The sequence below is a fragment of the Somniosus microcephalus genome, chromosome 30 (assembly GCF_052327205.1).
Source record: "Somniosus microcephalus isolate GS21.2 chromosome 30, FLI_Smic_1.0, whole genome shotgun sequence".
NCBI classification, from domain to species: Eukaryota; Metazoa; Chordata; class Chondrichthyes; order Squaliformes; family Somniosidae; genus Somniosus; species Somniosus microcephalus.
The window spans coordinates 37713050-37733043 of record NC_141016.1 but is presented as its reverse complement, the minus strand read 5'-3'; the positions used below and the strand labels follow the sequence as shown (position 1 = coordinate 37733043).

General features: G+C 46.6%; 1 protein-coding gene across 4 annotated transcripts in view; it reads right to left on the bottom strand.

Moving 5' to 3' along the window:
- LOC147098152 (urokinase plasminogen activator surface receptor-like) overlaps positions 1–19994 on the bottom strand; it is a 69128-nt gene that overhangs the window by 42936 nt on the left and 6198 nt on the right. For 3 of the 4 annotated variants that reach the window (XM_085971345.1, XM_085971344.1, XM_085971347.1), the window contains exons 2-4: positions 16910–17029; positions 15792–15929; positions 14281–14418 (exon numbers count right to left, since the gene is read on the bottom strand). In XM_085971345.1, the coding sequence (XP_085827471.1) occupies positions 14281–14418; positions 15792–15929; positions 16910–17029 (396 nt within the window). The remainder of the gene's footprint in view (positions 1–14280; positions 14419–15791; positions 15930–16909; positions 17030–19994) is intronic. The other variant, XM_085971346.1, reaches the window with a different exon arrangement.

Genomic DNA, 19994 nt, shown 5'->3' with positions numbered 1-19994 from the left:
TTCCTGTCGGTCTTTGGTTCCATTTTACCCTGGCTAGATCCTTTCGTATCCCACTGAAGTTAGCCCTATTCCAGTTTAGAAGATCCACTCTAGATTGTTCCTTGCTCCTCTCCATTGCTAATCATAAATCTTATGATACGATGATCACTCGTACCCAAGTGTTCTCCCACAAACACTTGGTCGACCTGGCCCACCTCATTCCCCAGCACCAGATCCAGCAATGCCTCCTTCCTAGTTGGGCCAATAACATATTGGTCAAGGAACTTCCCCTGAACACATTTCAGAAATTCCTCCCCCTCCTTGCCCTTTACCCTAGCATTATCCCAATTGATATTTGGATAATTAAAGTCCCCCAATATCACCACTCTATAGCTCTTGCATATCTCTGTGATTTCCCTGCAGATTTGCTCCTCTACCTCCCTCTCATTATTTGGAGGCCTATAGAATAACCCCAATAGCGTGATCATACCCTTTTTGCTCCTCAACTCTAACCAAATGGATTCTGTCCTTGTCCCCTCAAGAACATCCTCCATTCCCAACACTACAATATCTTCCTTAATCAGCACTGCCACCCCACCTCCCTTTTTTCCTTCCCTATCTATTCTAAACACCTTGTACCCTTGAATATTAAGTGCCCAGTCCTCACCGTTTTTAAACCACGTTTCCGTTATTGCCTCAAATCATATTGTCACACGGCTAATTGTGCTTGTAGTTCACCAACCTTATTCACCACACATTGTGCGTTTATGTACATGCATTCTAAACACATTTTTGAATTTTTCGTAGTCTTTCTTAGTCTGCTCCTATCTAATATGGAACTACTGCCGCCTCTAGCACTACCCACTCTAGTACAATCCAACACAATCACTCTTTTATGCACCTTATTTCTGTTTTCTGCTCCTATATGCTGGTGCCCATCTCCCTGCCAAGCTAGTTTAAACCCTCCCCAACAGCACTAACAAACCTCCCCGCAAGAATATTGGTCCCGGCTCTGTTGAGGTGTAACCCGTCCGGCTTGTACAGGTCCCACCTTCCCCAGAAATGGTCCCAATGCCTCAGGAATCTAAAGCTTCCTCTCCTGCACCATCTCTCCAGCCACGCATTCATCTGTTCTAGCCTCCTAGCACCTCAAAAGCCTGTGACCTCTACCACCTAGAAGGACAAGGGCAGCAGGCACATGGGAACACCACCACCTCCAAGTTTCACTCCAAGTCACACGCCATCCTGACTTGGAAGTATATCGCTGATCCTTCATCGCAGCTGGGTCAAAATTCTGGAACTTCCTAGCTAACAGCACTGTGGGTGTACCTTCACCACACGGACTGCAGCGGTTCAAGAAGGCGGCTCACCACTACCTTCTCAAGGGCAATTAGGGGAGGTCAATAAATACTGCCCTTGCTTTTGTCTACATATATGCACTGTGATATATACATATGCACATACTGTGGGATATATACGATAGCAAAATACCGCGGATGCTGGAAATCTGAAATAACAACAGAAAATGCTGGAAAAACTCAGCAGGCCAGGCAACATCCGTGGAGAGAAAATAGAGTCAACGTTTCAAGTGAAATCGGTTTTGTGTGTATTAATTATGTTTTAATGGATGTGTTAACAAGGTGATATTAGTTTCAATTTTTCGGTGCATGTCTTTATCTCTGATGACCCTCAGCAGGAGAATGTTATCTAATTCACTCAGTCGTGTACACTGCCCATGCTATGACTGGTTTGTTTGTGGGACTGGTAATGTGCGATGGACTGGGTAATGAGAGATGGATCAGGTGCAAGCTAAATTTTAGGCATTTTATTAACATCCTTACAACTACACTGGAAATTACATTTTGTAACTGACATGGAGATCCCACCTGAATTTGATTTACATTCATCTCACCGTGAGATCTGTTTCAGCAAACGAGGAATCCCCCTAACACCAATGAAACATTTCCCGCTGTAGTGTATATGCCTTGAAGAAGGAACTATATTCTGCAGCCCCTGTATACTGCAGTACCAGTAGTGACCACCCCTGTATATAAACCTGTGCAGTAACTTTGTATAGTAGTTCCAGTTTTGTCTCCATTCAGTAAACACCTGTTATAACCAACTTCTGCAGCCCGTGTCTCAATTACACACGGACATTACATTGGCGATGAACAGATCCGAACTTACCTACAGTTCTGCATCACCTCACGGGGATCCATCCCTGAAGCGAAGTTATTAGAGGTCGAAGCCAGAAGGAAGAAATCCAAACAGAAAAAAAAACAAAAACAAACAAACAGAAGAAATGGGCGTCGACCATGGGCAACCACCCTCTGATTCATCGAATTCGAAGATTTGCAGGAGAGGCTGTCGAGAGCTGGGCTTGGTTATCCAGTCTATGGTGTTCCAGCTAATCGGGCTGGTGGCAGGTAGTACACTGATCCTTCCTGGGCTGCGGCGGGCTAGAGCTCGATCTGGTGGCTTTTCAACGGGGCCGAGCAGTGTTGTCGGGAAGAGGAGAGAGAGAGAGAGGGTGGAGCACACAGGGTGCGGCCGGTGCTACGAAGCCGGGCAGCGTACAGACCCGAGAAGAGGGAGGGAAGTGTCCCATAGGGTCTGCTCTGACGACGGGAACAGTAATTAAAATAAAAGAAAAAGAAATTGCCACGTGGACCGCGGAGAGTGGCGTTGGCAGCAGCGCGGGGGGGAAGTGCGCGAAGACAATAGGGCGTCGCCATCAAGGCATAAAAACGCCAGCAACAGCGCTGGCAGCAGCGGAAAAGACAGAAAGCGCGGGAGGTGCCATCTTAAGCCAGCGGGGAAGAAGGCAAAGCGCGGGAGGCGCCATTTTGTTCAATCGGGGAAGAAGGCAAAGCGCGGGAGGCGCCATCTTAGATCTCCAAGATGCTGAAGACTGGCAATATCACTGCCTTCGATAATGCAATAGAAGACTGGACCACGTATGTGGAAAGAGTCGAAGTATATTGCAAGGCAAATGAAGTAGCCGATGAGAAAAAGGCATCGGTACAATAAACTTAATGGGCGCAAGAACGTACGGCCTATTGCGGAACCTGATCACTCCAGTCAAACCGATGGAGAAGAGTTTTAACGAAATTGTTGATATCCTACAGGAACACCTAAATCCTACACCGCTGCTGATAGCAGAAAGATTTAAATTCCACAAGAGAAATCAGCATAAAGATGAGAGCAATGCTGATTACTTTACGGAACTACGCAAGCTATCAAAGCACTGCCAGTTCGGAGCAGGACTGGCAGATACCCTACGGGACAAATTTGTCTGTGGACTCCTGAGTGAAGGAACCCAGAAGAGGTTACTCTCAGAGAAAGAGCTGATGCTAGATAAGGCTTTCAGCGTGGCAGTATCGTATGAAGCAGCAGCAAGGGGAGCTGCGGAAATACAGCAAAAGCCACAGGAATACGGCACCCATGAAATGACACGGGGTTTTGAAAAATGTTATCGCTGCGGCAGAACAACCCATGACCAGAAGGACTGCTGGTCCAAGGACCACATGCTGGCAATGCGGAAAAATGGGACACATTGCACGAGTTTGCAGGTCCGGGAAGAAGACTAACGACAACAAAAAGACTACTAAGGAAAAGTACAGGAAAGTACAAAAGATGACGGATAGTATTTCCGAAGACCAGAAGAGCGATAGTGAATCCGGGAACAAGAGACTAAGCTGTCTCAAACTACACAATGTAATCACAAAAGAGGATCATCAAACCATTTGGGTCACCCTCACGATAGCAGGGTCCCAAGTCAAAATGGAATTGGATACAGGATCAGCCCTGACCGTCATGAATCGACGAGACTATGAGCGGCTATTCTCACACATACCCTTGAAAGACACATCCATTGTCTTGAAGACATATACGAGGCAGAAAGTATACCCCAGAGGGAAAATAAGGGTGCCTGTCGAATACAACGGCAAGGAAATACAGAAATTGTATCTGTACATACTGCAAGATGGTGGACCACCATTATTGGGATGTGAATGGATCAGAAAGATAAGTTTAGACTGGCACTCCATTCAGGCACTGACTGTGGCTGGTAAAAAGGATGACGACGTCACACCTGGTCGATTGTCAAAAAACCTTAGCTAACGCTAAAGAGGTGTTTCAACAAGGACTGGGAACTCTTAAAGGCGTAACCGCCTCGATAAAAATAGAAGAGAATGTAATTCCCAAGTTTTTCAAAGCAAGACCGGTACCGTATGCAACTCGCCCAGCCGTCGAGGCAGAGCTGGAGAATCTGGAGAATGCAGGCGTGTTATCTAAGGTAGACTGGAGCGAGTGGGCGACACCCATCGTTCCTGTCATGAAGAAAACGTTAAACAATAAGTCTGAGGAGCCAAGGAAGGTTTGCATCTGTGGGGACTTCAAGGTGACTGTGAACCCAGTCCTTCACACATTACAGTATCCTCTTCCGAGGATAGAAGATATTTTCGCCTCACTATCTGGAGGGAAACGTTTTACAAAAATTGACCCAGCGCAAGCATATTTGCAGATGGAGGTTGAAGAATCCTCTAGGAAATATCTCACGATAAACACTCACAAAGGACTTTACCAGTATAATCGACTGGTATTCGGAGTAGCATCAGCTCCGGCTATATGGCAAAGAGCGATGGAACAAGTCCTGCAAGGGATTCTGGGGACTCAGTGTTACTTGGGCGACATCCTAGTGACAGGTAAAAATAGAGTCATAGAGTCATAGAGTTTTTACAGCACAGAAAGAGGCCCTTCGGCCCATCGTGTCTGCGCCGCCCATCCATCCCTGTCCAGTCTAATCCCATTTTCCAGCATTTGGTCCATAGCCTTGTATGCAATGGCATTTCAAGTGCTCATCCAAATGCTTCTTGAATGTTGTGAGGGTTCCTGCCTCTACCACCCTTTCAGGCATTGAGTTCCACATTCCAACCACCCTCTGGGTGAAAAAGTTCCTCCTCAAATCCCCTCTAAATCTCCTGCCCCTTACCCTGAATCTATGCCCCCTTGTTATTGACCCCCCCACTAAGGGGAAAAGTTCCTCTTTATCTACCCTATCTATGCCCCTCATCATTTTGTACACCTCAATCAGGTCCCCCCTCAGCCTTCTCTGCTCCAAGGAAAACAACCCCAGCCTGTCCAGCCTCTCTTCATAGCTGAGGCGCTCCATCCCAGGTAACATCCTGGTGAATCTTCTCTGCACCCTCTCCAAAGCATCACAAATGACAGTGAACACCTTGCCAATCTAGAGCAGGTGCTCCCTAGACTAAGAGAACATGGGCTACGAGCCAATCGCCCCAAGTGCGAGTTTTTTAAGAAACAAATATCGTATTGTGGCCACGTGATTGATGAAGAGGGGTTACATAAGTCCCCTGACAAAATTGAAGCGGTAGTTAATGCTCCAGCGCCTGAAAATGTATTGCAACTGAGGTCATTCCTCGGATTGGTGAATTACTACCACAAGTTTTTGCCGAATTTGTCCACAATTCTGCACCCACTGAACGCCCTGCTACAAACTGAGTAGCATGGAAATGGAGCTATGAATGTAAGCGGGCCTTTCAGAAGTGTAAAGGCCTGATCACTTCAAGAGAAGTATTGGCTCACTATAACCCATCACTACCGATAAGACTGGCGTGTGATGCGTCTCCCTACGGCGTTGGAGCGGTACTGTCACATAAATCCCTTGATGGTTCAGAGAGGCCAATAGCTTTTGCGTCACGCTCGTTAACTGCAGCCGAGCGTAACTACGCCCAGATTGACAGAGAGGCCCTCAGCCTGGTGTGGGGGGTGAAGAAGTTCAATCACTACCTGCATGGACAGAAATTTACTCTACTCACTGATCATCAACCTCTTGTCTCCATTTTCAACCCTAAGAAGGGCGTCCCGATAATGACAGCACAATGGCTACAGAGGTGGTCCCTTTTCCTAGGGGCACACCAATATGACATCGAGTACAAAGGAACTAAACAGCATGGGAATGCTGATGGATTGTCGCGCCTACCGTTGCCGACGGTGGAAGAAGCACCTGCAGTGGATCCTGTGGAGATATTCCACTCGACCACAGTCGAATGTCTACCTGTGACGAATGCAAACATAGAAAAGGAAACACAAAATGACCCGACACTTTCCAGGGTCTATGATTTAACGGTGAAGGGATGGCCAGCACATGGCGAACCACTGTTGCCAGCATTCTCGCCGAGAAGAGAACAGCTGTCAGTGTGCCGAGGAACCTTCATGTGTGGATCCAGAGTAGTAATTCCACCCAAATTGAAGGATAGATTGCTCAATGAGCTTCATGAGGGTCATCTGGGAGGGGTAAAAATGAAGAACTTCGCCAGAGCGTTTGTGTGGTGGCCGGGAATCGATAGAGAAATCGAAGAGATGACCAAGAGCTGTACAGGATGCCAGAAGGTCCAAAACGCCCCACCACAAGCCCCTCTACATCCATGGGAGTGGCCCTCATCTCCATGGCAAAGGGTACACATTGATTTTGCTGGTCCATTTATGGACTCGATGTTTTTAATTGCGGTGGATGCACATTCAAAGTGGCCAGAGGTAATAAAAATGTCCTCAACCACCACAGAAAAAACTATCATAGTCTTACGAACCATATTCGCCAGAAATGGGTTGCCTGAACAGATTTGCTCCGACAATGGACTACAGTTTGTGTCTGAAGAGTTCCGGAGGTTCTTAAAGAACAATGGTGTTAAGCATTACACATCCGCCCCATATCATCCAGCCACCAATGGATTGGCTGAGAGGTTCGTTCAAACATTCAAGAAGGCTATCAAGGCAATGTGTAATGATACCCCTACAACACAAGGTGGATAACTTCTTGTTTGTCTACCGGAATGCGACACATGTGGTTACCAACCAAACTCCAGCCATGATGTTCTTCAATCGAAGACTAAGATGCCGCTTGGATTTGGTTAAGCCAAACATCAGAAGAGATGTGGAGAACAGGCAGTTTCAGAATATGAATGAAAGGCCAACCAGGATTTTCAAGATAGGTCAACCAGTTTTGGCCCGGGACTACCGCACTGAGAAATGGCAGCCAGGAACGATCTGCACACAGCAAGGACCTCTAATGTATACCGTGGACGTTGGAGAGAGCATTGTAAGACGCCATGCTGCCCAGATTCTAGAGTCACTGGAAAACGTCAAATCTACACCACGATCCTATACACCTGGTGATGAAACCGAAGTACCAATTGCATCTACCTCAGAATCGGTGATATTGGAAGCAGACGAACCAAACAACGACGTTGATCCCGAATCAACTTTGCCAGAAGAACCTGATACCCCAAAGAGGTGTTATCCGGACAGAATCAGGAAGCCTCCTCAAAGACTGAATTTATAATTGCTTAACTTCAGCTAATGTATATAGCAACTGTAATTGTAAATATGTTATTTAATTATTAATCGAATGTTATGTACTGTTTAGCTAAAAGGGGAGGAATTGTAGTGCATGTACCTTGAAGAAGGAACTATATTCTGCAGCCCCTGTATACTTGTAGGATTCACAAAATTGGATTTCATATTAATAAGGATCAATGGACAGAAGAGGCCATGATTTTAAAGACTGTTTTAAAAGAAGCCCAGAAAAGGGGGGGCATACAAAATGGCCACCGTATCATGTGACCAGCTTATTGGGACACTTTAAACTGGTTCCTGCACAACCTCAGACAACTATGTGGATTGAACCCATAGCAAGTTCTGGAAGCTGTTTTCTGAGAGAAAAAAAAAGCCAGACCCACAGGCATGCATATGGATTAGATGCTTGGAGACAGAGGCCATCTAAATGTTGACCCAGACAAAAGAGACAATAACATATTCATGAGGACAACACCAAGGGCTCGGTAACAGGATCAGCACGAAATTAACAACAATGAAAGCCATTTCAAACCAGAGATGGGCCTGTTACCAGCCGCTTAAAATGATTTAAAATATAATAACTGCCCCGCTGTGCTCAAAGCCCACCAAAAGTTAAAACAAAGACTCACCTGATTTTGGGCGGGAAGTGAAGCCTCAGGAAGAAAGGTATAACTGAAGAGACTTTTCAGCAGTTGAGACAAGCAGAAGCACCTGTGGTGTATGTAACCGTTCCACCTTTAAGAGAACTATTTTAAGAGTTGCACTACTTTATCTTGGCTGCGGTATACTGTAATACCGGTGGTGACCACACCGGTATATAAGTGCTGTGTAATGATTTATTGGGCAGTTCCGCCCCGACCTTCGACTAGTAAAGACCTGTTAAAATTTACTCTTGTGGTCTGTGTAGTAATTCTCACTATAACACACAGACTTAACAGTGGCGACGAGTACGATCTTACCCTGCGGCAGCGATACATCCAAGGCAGTTGACGAGCGTTGAGAGGAGGCATCCGCCCTCATCATCCTGCTGAGAAAAGACGCAGGTCTGAAGAGCAAAGGAAGAATCCTGACACGAAGTCTTCCATCAGCAACAGGCAGTGATCATCCCTTCTATCACAGTGGTGGGTAAGCCGATCAGCGACGAGCAGCAAGTCGGCCACGTTGGCTGTGAAGTAGGGGAGGGAAAAACGGAGGATATAAGGGCGGAGAACTCGACCACGGCCGGGGAAAAGAGCCGGACAGAAGTCGGGGCCAGAGGCGCTGAGACTGGGGCAGCGTAAGGCACGGGAGCCGCGGTGAATGCAAACGCAGCCGGTGTAAAAGACCGGGCTGCAAGCGGGCTGGGAGACGCAACAGCGTCGAGAGAGAGCTCGACCGCGACCGGTGAAAAAGGCCGGGCAGCTACCGAGGCCGCGAGGCGCAGCGACCGGGTCAGCGTAAGGCGCGGGAGAAAAAAAAAAAACCGCGGAGAACTCAGCCGCAGCCGGGGGAAAGGACCGGACTGCAAGAGGGGCTGGGAGGCACGATTTGAAAACCGCTGGGGAGGGCGAACGCAGCAATATGGCAATCGCCATTACAGCCAGCGGGGGAGAAAGGCAAACGCGGGAAGCCGCCATTTTCGTAGGCGGGGGAAGAAGTCAAGCGCGGGAAACCGCCATTTTGAAAAAAAAAATTTAAAAAATAAAAGAAAAATTTCTTTTTGTTTCTCAAGAAGATTGCGAGGATGCCTAAGCGTGGTAACATCAACGATTTCGATCCCGATGTTGAAGATTGGGCCACGTATGTAGAACGCATAGAGATATATTGTAAGGCAAATAAAATATCAGATGAAGATAAAGCACTAACCTTACTAAACTCAATGGGTGCGAAGACATATGGGCTATTGAAGCATCTTCTATCACCAGCTAAACCGGCGGATCAGACTTACGCTAAAATTGTTGCTGTCCTGAAAAATCATTTGAACCCCACACCGCTGATGTTAGCGGAACGATTTAAATTTTATGCGAGAACGCAACTGAAAGAGGAAAGCAACGTGGAGTATTTAATTGAACTGTGTAAGCTAGCGAAATACTGTCAGTTTGGGGAAAGTCTGACAGAGGCACTGAGAGACAAATTCGTGTGTGGATTGTCGAAAGAAGGAACACAAAAGCGGCTGCTTGAAGAGAATGATCTTACACTTGATAAGGCTGTCTCTATTGCAGCATCGCACGAAGCCGCAGCGAGAGGCACTGCGGAAATGCAGCTGAAGGCAGCGGTACTCAGCGTAGATCAAATGGCTTTGGGTACAACGAAATGTTATCGTTGTGGGAAAACAACACACGATCAGAACCAATGCTGGTTTAAAAACCAGGAATGTAGAAAATGTGGCAAGCTTGGTCACATAGCTACAGTATGCCGGTCAGGAAAGAAGACCAGCAACAAAAAGTCACCGCAGGAAAAGTGCAGAAAGGTACATAAGGTGGCTGAGAAGAGTTCGGATGAACAGAATTCGGATTCAGACTCCAACAGCAAGGAACTGGGTAGTTTGAGAATTCACAATGTGAGTAAGGAAGCTGACCTACAAACTATCTGGGTCACACTGCAGATAGCAGGAGTCCAAGTGAAGATGGAATTGGACACCGGATCGGCGTTGACAGTCATGAATAAGCAAGATTACAAAAGGTTATTCGCACATATTCCCCTACGGGATACAGAGATAGTATTGCAGACATGCACGGGGCAAAGAGTATACCCCATCGGAAAGATAAAGGTCAAGGTGATACACAAGGGCAAAGAACACAAAGGAATGGACTTATATGTACTACCTGAGGGAGGTCCACCACTTCTGGGACGGGAGTGGATCAGGAAAATAAATATGGACTGGCACTCCCTAAAAGCAATGACGGTAGATTCTGGAAAAAAAAATGTCAAACCTGAACGATTGTCCAGAATATTGGATGAGGCTAAAGAGGTGTTCCAACAGGGACTGGGAACACTAAGAGGAATTAAGGCAAAAATCAAGATTGCAGAACATGCAAACCCAAAATTTTTCAAAGCCAGACCGGTACCTTATGCGATACGACCTGCTGTGGAAGCTGAGCTGGAAGGGCTAGAACGTTCAGGAGTACTGTCTAAGGTGGACTGGAGTGAGTGGGCCACGCCCATTGTTCCCGTCATGAAGCGTTCATCGAGTAACAAGCCAGGGGAACCGGGGAAGGTCCGCATCTGCGGAGACTTCAAGATCACAGTTAATCCGGTGCTTCACACGGTGCAATATCCGCTTCCGCGGATTGAGGATATCTTTGCTTCATTGTCTGGCGGGAAACACTTCACCAAGATAGACCTGGCGCAAGCGTACTTACAGATGGAAGTTGAGGAAGAGTCGCGCCAGTATCTCACAATCAACACGCACAGAGGCTTGTATCGATATAATAGACTGGTTTTTGGAGGGCTTCGGCTCCAGCAATTTGGCAGAGGGCCATGGAGCAGGTATTACAGGGAATTCCAAACACTCAATGTTACTTGGACGATATCCTGATTACAGGAGATGACGATGAGGAACACCTTGCAAATTTGAAACTGGTGCTCACCAGATTGAAGGAATATGGACTTCGAGTTAATCGCCAGAAATGTGAGTTCTTTCAGAAACGGATCTCGTACTGTGGTCATGTCATTGACCAGGAGGGGCTGCACAAGTCACCTGACAAGATCGAAGCTGTTGTGAAGGCTCCCGCTCCGGAAAATGTATCCCAGTTGAGGTCGTTTCTAGGGTTGATTAACTATTACCATAAGTTTCTGCCAAATCTATCCACGGTGCTGCACCCGCTGAATGCTCTTTTGCAGAAAGAAATACCATGGAAGTGGAGCGAGGACTGTAAGAAGGCCTTTCGCAAAAGCAAGGCATTGATCACCTCAGAGGAAGTGTTGGCTCATTTCAACCCAACGCTACCTATTCGTTTAGCTTGTGATGCTTCCCCTTATGGTATTGGAGCAGTACTCTCACACAAGTTGCCAAATGGCTTGGAAAGGCCAGTCGCATTTGCATCCAGATCATTGACCTCCGCTGAGCGCAACTATGCTCAGATAGATAGGGAGGCTCTCAGCCTGGTGTGGGGAGTAAAGAAGTTTAATCATTACCTGCAGGGCCAGAAGTTTACACTGCTGACAGACCACCAGCCGTTGGTATCCATATTCAACCCTAAAAAGGGCGTTTCCATTATGACAGCGCAAAGGCTACAGAGGTGGTCCCTTTTCCTAGGGGCACACCAATGTGACATAGAATACAAAGGATCAAAACAGCATGGGAATGCTGACGGTTTATCGCGCCTACCGTTGCCAACGGTAGAAGAGGACCCTACAGTGGACCCAGTGGAGATGTTCCACTCAACCATAGTGGAATGTCTACCAGTAACAAATTCTACCATCGAAAAGGAAACGAGAAATGACCCAACTCTCTCACGAGTCTACGATTTAACGGTGAAGGGATGGCCAGCACATGGCGAACCACTGTTGCCAGCATTCTCGCAAAGAAGAGAGCAGCTGTCAGTGTGCTGAGGAACTTTGATGTGTGGATCCAGAGTGGTGATTCCACCCAAACTCCAGCATAAAGTGCTAAAGGAGCTTCACGAGGGGCATCTGGGTGGAGTGAAAATGAAGAACCTAGCCAGAGCGTTTGTGTGGTGGCCAGGTATCGATGGAGACATCGAAGAAATGACCAAGAGCTGTCTAGGATGCCAGAAGGTCCAAAACGCCCCACCACAAGCCCCTCTACATCCATGGGAGTGGCCCTCATCTCCATGGCAAAGGGTACATATCGACTTTGCTGGTCCATTTATGGACTCAATCTTCTTAATCGCGGTGGATGCACACCCCAAGTGGCCGGAGGTAATAAAGATGTCCTCCACCACCACGGAAAAAACCATCACAGTATTAAGGACCATATTTGCCAGGAATGGGCTGCCGGAACAGATCTGTTCTGATAATGGACCGCAATTTGTGTCCGAAGAATTCAGGAAGTTCTTAAAAAACAATGGGGTTAAGCACTACACGTCCGCCCCATACCATCCCGCCACCAATGGATTAGCTGAAAGGTTTGTCCAGACCTTCAAGAAGGCCATAAAGGCCATGGGTAATGAAGACATAAATCTACAACATAAGGTAGATAACTTCTTGTTGGCGTACAGGAATGCAACACATGTGGTTACAAACCAAACTCCCGCCATGATGTTTTTCAATAGAAGACTAAGATGCCGGCTGGATTTGATCAAGCCAAACATCAGAAGGGACGTAGAGAGCCGGCAATTTCAAAGCATGAATGAAAGGCCAACTAGAACCTTCCAGACAGGTCAACAAGTTTTGGCCCGGGACTACCGTACCGAGAAATGTCAGCCTGGAACTATTTGCACACGGCTAGGACCGCTGATGTATACCGTGGACATTGGTGAAAGCATAATAAGGCGCCATGTTGACCAGATCATAGAGTCATCCGAAAAGGGACAACCTACTCCACAACTCTATACGCCTAATGATGAAGCAGAGACACCCATAGTATCTACCTCCGATCCGGTGATACTGGAATCAGATGAACCCGACACTGGCATTCAAGCCGAATCGACCTTGCCAAAAGAACCTACTACACCACCGAAAACTACTACACCACCGAGGCGTTATCCGGACCGAGTCAGGAAGCCTCCAGAGAGACTGAATCTGTGAACTGTTTTTACATGAAGTTGTGTATATATGTTATTATGTTATGTTAATGGGGAATATATACTGTTAAGCTAAAAAGGGAGGATTGTGGTGTATGTAACCGTTCCACCTTTAAGAGAACTATTTTAAGGGTTGCACTACTTTATCTTGGCTGCTGTATACTGTAATACCGGTGGTGACCACACCGGTATATAAGTGCTGTGTAATGATTTATTGGGCAGTTCCGCCCTGACCTTCGACTAGTAAAGACCTGTTAAAATTTACTCTTGTGGTCTGTGTAGTAATTCTCACTATAACACACAGACTTAACAGCACCGGGTTGGAAGCGACACTCGAGGCAAGTTGAACAAGCAGCTTGGAGGACACAGCAGTGGGACACGACTCGACAGGGGCAACGACCCCAGGGACAGCTTGGACGAGTTGAGACACAGGACCAGGACGCAGCACCCCGGAACGCAACTTGAGGAGGAAACGTTGGAGGAAGCTTGAATCAACAAGCTCGGACAGTCACAAAGAGAGCGGAGAAAAAGGACAGTTTAAAATCGGACAGTCGTTGCAGCCCCAGCAGTCTCGTTTTCAAAACCTTGCACTTCCTAGTGGGATTGGTGAACATGTTTCTGGCCCTTCACAATCAGATCTAGTTAGGTTTAATAAGGGGGTGGATTTAAGGGTACAATTAACATGAGTTGTTGTCCCTCGATGTTCCGTGTGTTTCTTTATTTCATGATGATCTTTGTAGACTATAAGATGCCTATATTTGCCTTAGTTAGTATAATGTCGTTATGATTTGTTTGTATTTGTTTTTCCCTCCCATGTACCGTACTCTTGTCTTTGTTGCATTTGATTTGATATTTTTCCATTTGCAATAAAATTTCATTTTTATTCATCAAACTTGGTCTACAACAGTCTTCTCTGCATTGCAGTTCCTGCACCTAAGTCCAGATTATAGAATCTAAGGGGTGAGTGGGTCGAACCACTCAAAGTTTTACTGTGCAAGAGAGAGAGGCCTCTAGAGAGAGAAACCTCAGGGAAACCTCTTGAGGAAAACCCCTTACATACTGCAGTACCAATAGTGACCACCCCTGTATATAAGCCTGTGTAGTAACTTTGTATAGTAGTTCCAGTTTTGTCTCCATTCAGTAAACACCTGTTATAACCAACTTCTGCAGTCCGTGTCTCAATTACACACGGACATTACACCCGCTGTTACCATGACATATTACCAGTTAAACTTACGAAACGACTGTGTAGAGGAAGCACTGATGCAGCGATCCTGAATTCCGACACATTTCACGATGCTCCATTTGCTGGCACAGGTTTCAGGTGAATCATTATAACATCCAAAGCACTCTAGGCCATTGGGAGGGGGATTTTCTGATGAAAGATGAACACAGAATATTAAGGATCCCAAAAGCATTGACTTGAAGATGAAGAATCTCCAGATTCATTGCATTTTTAAATTTCATTAATAATGAATCAATTAATAAGTAGCTACCTAGAATCACACAGCACTGAAAGAGGCCCATCATGTCTGTGCTGGTTCTTTGAAACAGCTCTCCAATTAATCCCACTCCATCTGCTCTTTCCCCATGGGACTGATTTTCTTTCCTTTTCAGGATTTATCCAATTCCGTTTAGAAAGTTAGGATTGAATCTGCTTCCACCGCCCTTGCAGACAGTGCATTCCAGATCACAACTACTCGCTGTTAAAACAATTCTCCTCATCTCCCCTCTGGTTCATTTGCAAATTATCTTAGTCTGTGTCCTCTGCTTACTGATCCTCCAGCCAGTGGAGGCAGTGTCTCCCTGTCTCCTCTATCCCTCAGAATTTTGAACAGCGCTATCAAATCTCCCCTTAACCTGCTGTGCTCGAAGGAGAACAATCCCAGCTTCTCTACGCTCTCCACCTAACTGAAGCTGGGTTATTTTAATCACACTGGGATTGGTAGAAATTGAGATCGATCCATGAGAAGCTCAGCTTGATGATCAATCAACGCAGTGCGATTTATGCAGAGCAATGGATTCGGATCCAGCTCAGGTATCTTGGTTGGAACAAATCCCGTCCTGATGTGGGGAGAATCTGTTCTCTCCCAGACCGTAACCCTCCTGGGGAAAGACACCTGCCCCATTCCTGAACGCAACTCTGCCTCAGACTTCTCACTAATTGACACTAAGCTGACTCTCAGCGAGAGATGTCATAAAGAGCCTGATGTGTTAATGGGAAATGGGACACTGATGTTGCTGCGAGGTAGAATCTCATAGAATGACACGGCACAGAAGGAGGCCATTCGGCCCATCGCGCCTCTGCTGGCTCTGTGAAAGAGTGATCCAATTATCCCCACTCCATTAAAACTTAATATTAATGTTAATAAAAATAATTAATACAAAATAAAAAATAGAACGTCAGTAGTTTTATAGCTACAAGTCCAATAGCTAATAGCCCAGCAAGAAAAGCAAGGGGACAGGAGGAGACCTATCAGTAGAAAACCAAAATTGCACTATGCTTTCAGCATCTAAGATCATCTCCGAGTCCTTTATGATGTCGGGAATGGGAGAGGGGTCCATTCATCTGCATTAATATTTCCCTTTGGTGAACACAATAGGAAAAACAATTTGGATCATTCCTAAATTTGCAGAGACTCAGTGCGATGTTCCAGGAGGATTTTAGTGTTACAGGAATATACCGTATAGAGATATTAACCAGATTCACCTAAGCGCCTCAATCGGTTACTGTGCGTCTCAGCTTACCTGGAAAAGTCTGATTATTACATAAATCGGAACTGCAGGAACTGCATTCCAGGTTCTCCATCATAGAACCGAAGTTGTAGGAAAAGGATTCAGAGCAATTTCCACAGCCTTTCAAATAGCTGTTGTAAATCTTTCCACCTGAAACAGAGAGAACATATTGCATCTTCTAACGGTGGCATAGTGGCACGGTGGCATAGTGGTTAGCACTGATGCCTCACAGCGCCAGGAACCCGGGTTCAAATCAGGCCTCGGGTGACTGTCTGTCTGTCTGTCTGACTGTCCGTGTGGAGTTTGCACATTCTCCCCGTGTTTGCGTGGGTTTTCTCCGGGTGCTCCGGTTTCCTCCCACAGTCCAAAGATGTGTGGGTTAGGTTGATTGGCCATGATAAAAATTGGTCCTTAGTGTTAGGGGGGATTAAATACGTGGGGTTACGGGGTTACAGGGATAGGGTTTGGGTGGGATGGCTGTCGGTGTAGGGATCGGGTGCTAGGGTTTGGATGATCAGCCATGATCTCGTTGAATGGCGGAGCAGGCTCGAAGGGCTGAATGGCCTACTCCTGCTTCTATGTTATTCATTCTACACTTTATGCATTTAGTTATCTATTTATTTAACTGTCAATCCCTTTATTTATCCAGACATTCCTTTATTTATCGCAGCCTCCCTCCCGCCATCCATCTCATTTCTGTTATGTTTAAATTGTTTCTCCTGTTCTTCCCTCCTCTCCTGTCCATGTCCCAGTCCCCCAATCCCGCCCGCACTTCACATCCAAGTGCCCTGGACGACCTGATCCTCGCTTCTCCTTACACCAAGCCGGCCACACGGACCCAGCCGCCCAGAGTGACCAGGGGCCAGACTGAGTTCATCTTGGCCCGAGTCCCAGTGGCCGCCTGTGATACGCCCGCCCGATATTCCGTGCCATTGACTTCAATGAGTATCGGGCGGGGTGTCTCTAACAGGCGAGTGACGGGTTACCGCCCGTTTTGTGCTACCTTCCAGGTTGAATTTCTACCCCTAGGATTTTGTTCCTCAGCGCCTCTCCAGGAAGCCTCTGTCCTTCCTATGCCAGCTCACTAGAAATTAAATATATTCGGAGGCAAAGAAAAGAGGAAAATTCACCAACTGTACTGGTTAATGTCGCTGTGGAACACATGTCTTTCGATCCTGATTCGCAGACTTCTTCCTTCTGTTCACATTTTCCAGGTGGACCCGTACAACTGAAACACTTCAGAGCCAAGGCTGCAACAAACAAAACAAGGGAAACAATCAGTCACTGTTCCAGTCACATTGAACGGACCTAATTTAACAATCTCAGAATATTACATCGAAAGTACAGCACAGAAACAGGCCAATCAGCCCAACAGATCCACAGGAGCCTCCTCCCACCCTACCTCATCTCATCCTATCACCATATCCTTCTATTCCTTTCTCCCTCATGTGTTTATCTAGCTTCCCCTTAAATACATCTGTGCTTTTTTTAATATATATATAAATGACCTGGACATTGGAATACAAAGTAGAAATTCAAAATTTGCGGATGACAACAAACTTGGGGTTGTGGCAAACAGTGAGGATGATACCAATCTACTGCAACAGGACATAGAAAGGCTAGCAGAATGGGCAGACAAGTGGCAGATGGAATTTAATACAGAGGAGTATGGGGTGATACATTTTGGCAGAAGGAACAGGGAGAGGCAATTTACACTTAATTGCACAGTTTTAAAGAGTGTGCAGGGACAGAGGGCCCTGGGAGTTATTGTGCATAGGTCCCTGAAGGTGGCAGGACACATTGAGAGAGTGATTAGCAAAGCATATGGGATCATGGGCTTCATAAATTGAGGTATTGAGTACAAAAGTAGAGAAGTTATGCTGAACCTTTATAAAGCACTGGTTAGGTCACAACTGGAGTATTGCGTCCCGTTCTGGTCACCACACTTTAGGAAGGATGTGAAGGCCCTTGAGATGGTGCAGAGGAGATTTACCAGAATGATTCTGGGGATGGGGGATCTTAGCTACAAGGACAGGTTGGAGAAGCTGGATTTGTTTTCATTAGAGCAAAGGAGGTTGAGGGGTGATTTGATAGAGGTGTACAAGATTATGACGGGTTTGAATAGGCTAGATGGGGAAAGGCTGTTCCCACTAGTTGATGGTAAAAGGACTAGGGGACACAGATTTAAGGTTTTGGGCAAGAGATTCAGGGGAGACGTGAGGAAAAGCTTTTTTACGCAGCGAGTGGTGAGGGCCTGGAACTCGCTCCCGACGGAAGTGGTGGAAGCAGGGAAAAAAACTTGCAGGGCTATGGGGATAGACTGGGGGAATGAGACTGACTGGATTGTTCTACAGAGAGCCGGCACGGACTCGATGGGTCGTTATGACTCTATGGGGGAAAAATTCAGTATCGTCCTGTTTGGGGCGCTATTATCGGCCGTGCGCAAAGTTTAGCGCCTGGCGCTAATTATTGCCTCCGATGGAAATCTTGGCTTTTATCACCCCTGGAGGTGATTGGAGCGCTAAATCAGGTGCTTCACATCTGTCTTAAGGCACAAAGACCGAGGAGAGAGGCGCTATCTCACAGCGCTGGCAAAGCAAGGAAGGGCAAATCAAAATGAACCTGCAAAGTGCTGCTCAGTACCCGAAACTCAATCACACAGCATTGAATCTCTCCAGAAGTCTCTCTCTCTTTCTCAGAATGCGTGGTACAAAAATGTCACCAACAAAAAAAGGCAGGAAGCAGTCGCCTTTAAATAGCGCTCCCCCAGTCCCTTCCTGACTGCAAAACGCTCCCCTCAACCTGTCGTTGCTAGCGGCAGGCGCTAAGGCAGGGGGTGCCACTCAATATCCATTCCGGGGTGCTACCGGGGCGTTGCGCACTCGACTGATGTGCCGGCGCAGGAGATCATGGCGGTACTGTTTAGCGCCACCGCAAAATGTCTAGTTAATTTTGCGAGCGGCGCAAATATCACCGTGCCCGGGCACTAGTTGCTTTACGCCCCATTAGCGCCCTCTTCAGGCGCTAATGGGAGGTGCAAACAACTGAATTTTTCCCCCCCACAAGGGTCCAGCGAGAATGAGAAACTGAAAGAAATTCGTATTAGTAAAAAACTAGTACTGGAGAAATTAATGGGACTGAAAACCAATAAATCCCCTGGACCTGATGGCCTACATCCTAGGGTTTTGAAAGAAGTGGCAATAGAGATAGTGAATGCATTGGTTGTCAGTTTCCAAAATTCCATAGATTGCAGAATGGTTCGCGCGGATAGGAAGGTAGCAAGTGTAACCCCACGATTGTCTTTGTTGGACGAAATGGCCTCCTTCCGTGCTGTAATTTTCTATGATTCTATGATTCTATGATAAGTGGGAACCAGTGGATGTGGTGTATTTGAATTTTCAGAAGGCATTCGATAAGGTGCCATACAAGAAGTTATTAAACAAAATTAGGGCTCATGGGATTGGGGGTAATATACTAGCATGGATTGAGGATTGGTTAACGGACAGAAAACAGATAGTAGGAATAAACGGGTCATTCTCGGGTTGGCAGGCTGTAACTAGTGGGGTACCACAAGGATCAGTGCTTGGGCCTCAGCTATTCACAATCTACATCAATGATTTGGATGAGGGGACCAATTGTAATATATCCAAGTTTGTTGATGATACAAAGCTGGGTGGGAATGTAAGTTGTGAGGAGGATGCAAGGAGGCTTCAAGGGGATATAGACAGGCTAAGTGAGTGGGCAAGAACATGGCAAATGGAATATAATGTGGAGAAAGGTGAAGTTATCCACTTTGGTAGGAAAAATAGAAAAGCTGAGTATTTTTTAAATGGTGAGAGATTGGGAAATGTTGGTGTTCAGAGGGACCTGGGTGTCCTTGTACACGAATCACTGAAAGTTAACATGCAGGTACAGCAAGCAATTAGGAAAGCTAATGGTATGTTGGCCTTTATTACAAGAGGATTTGAGTATAAGAGTAAAGGGACTAGAAATTCAGTAAGGCCCCGCCAGGTCTTTAGCGCCCGAAATTTAGCGCTCGCCCGGATTCCCGTAGCGCCCGCCTGAAATTCAGTTGCGACGGGCCAAGACGGAGGCGGGCGCTATTGCAGGGTTTGGCCGCCTCGCTTGGGGCGATGAAAGTCTATTTCAGGCGTCCAGCTGCCGCTGCGCCACCCGATGCGGTGCGGCAGGCTGGGGTACTGCAGGCCTCCTCCT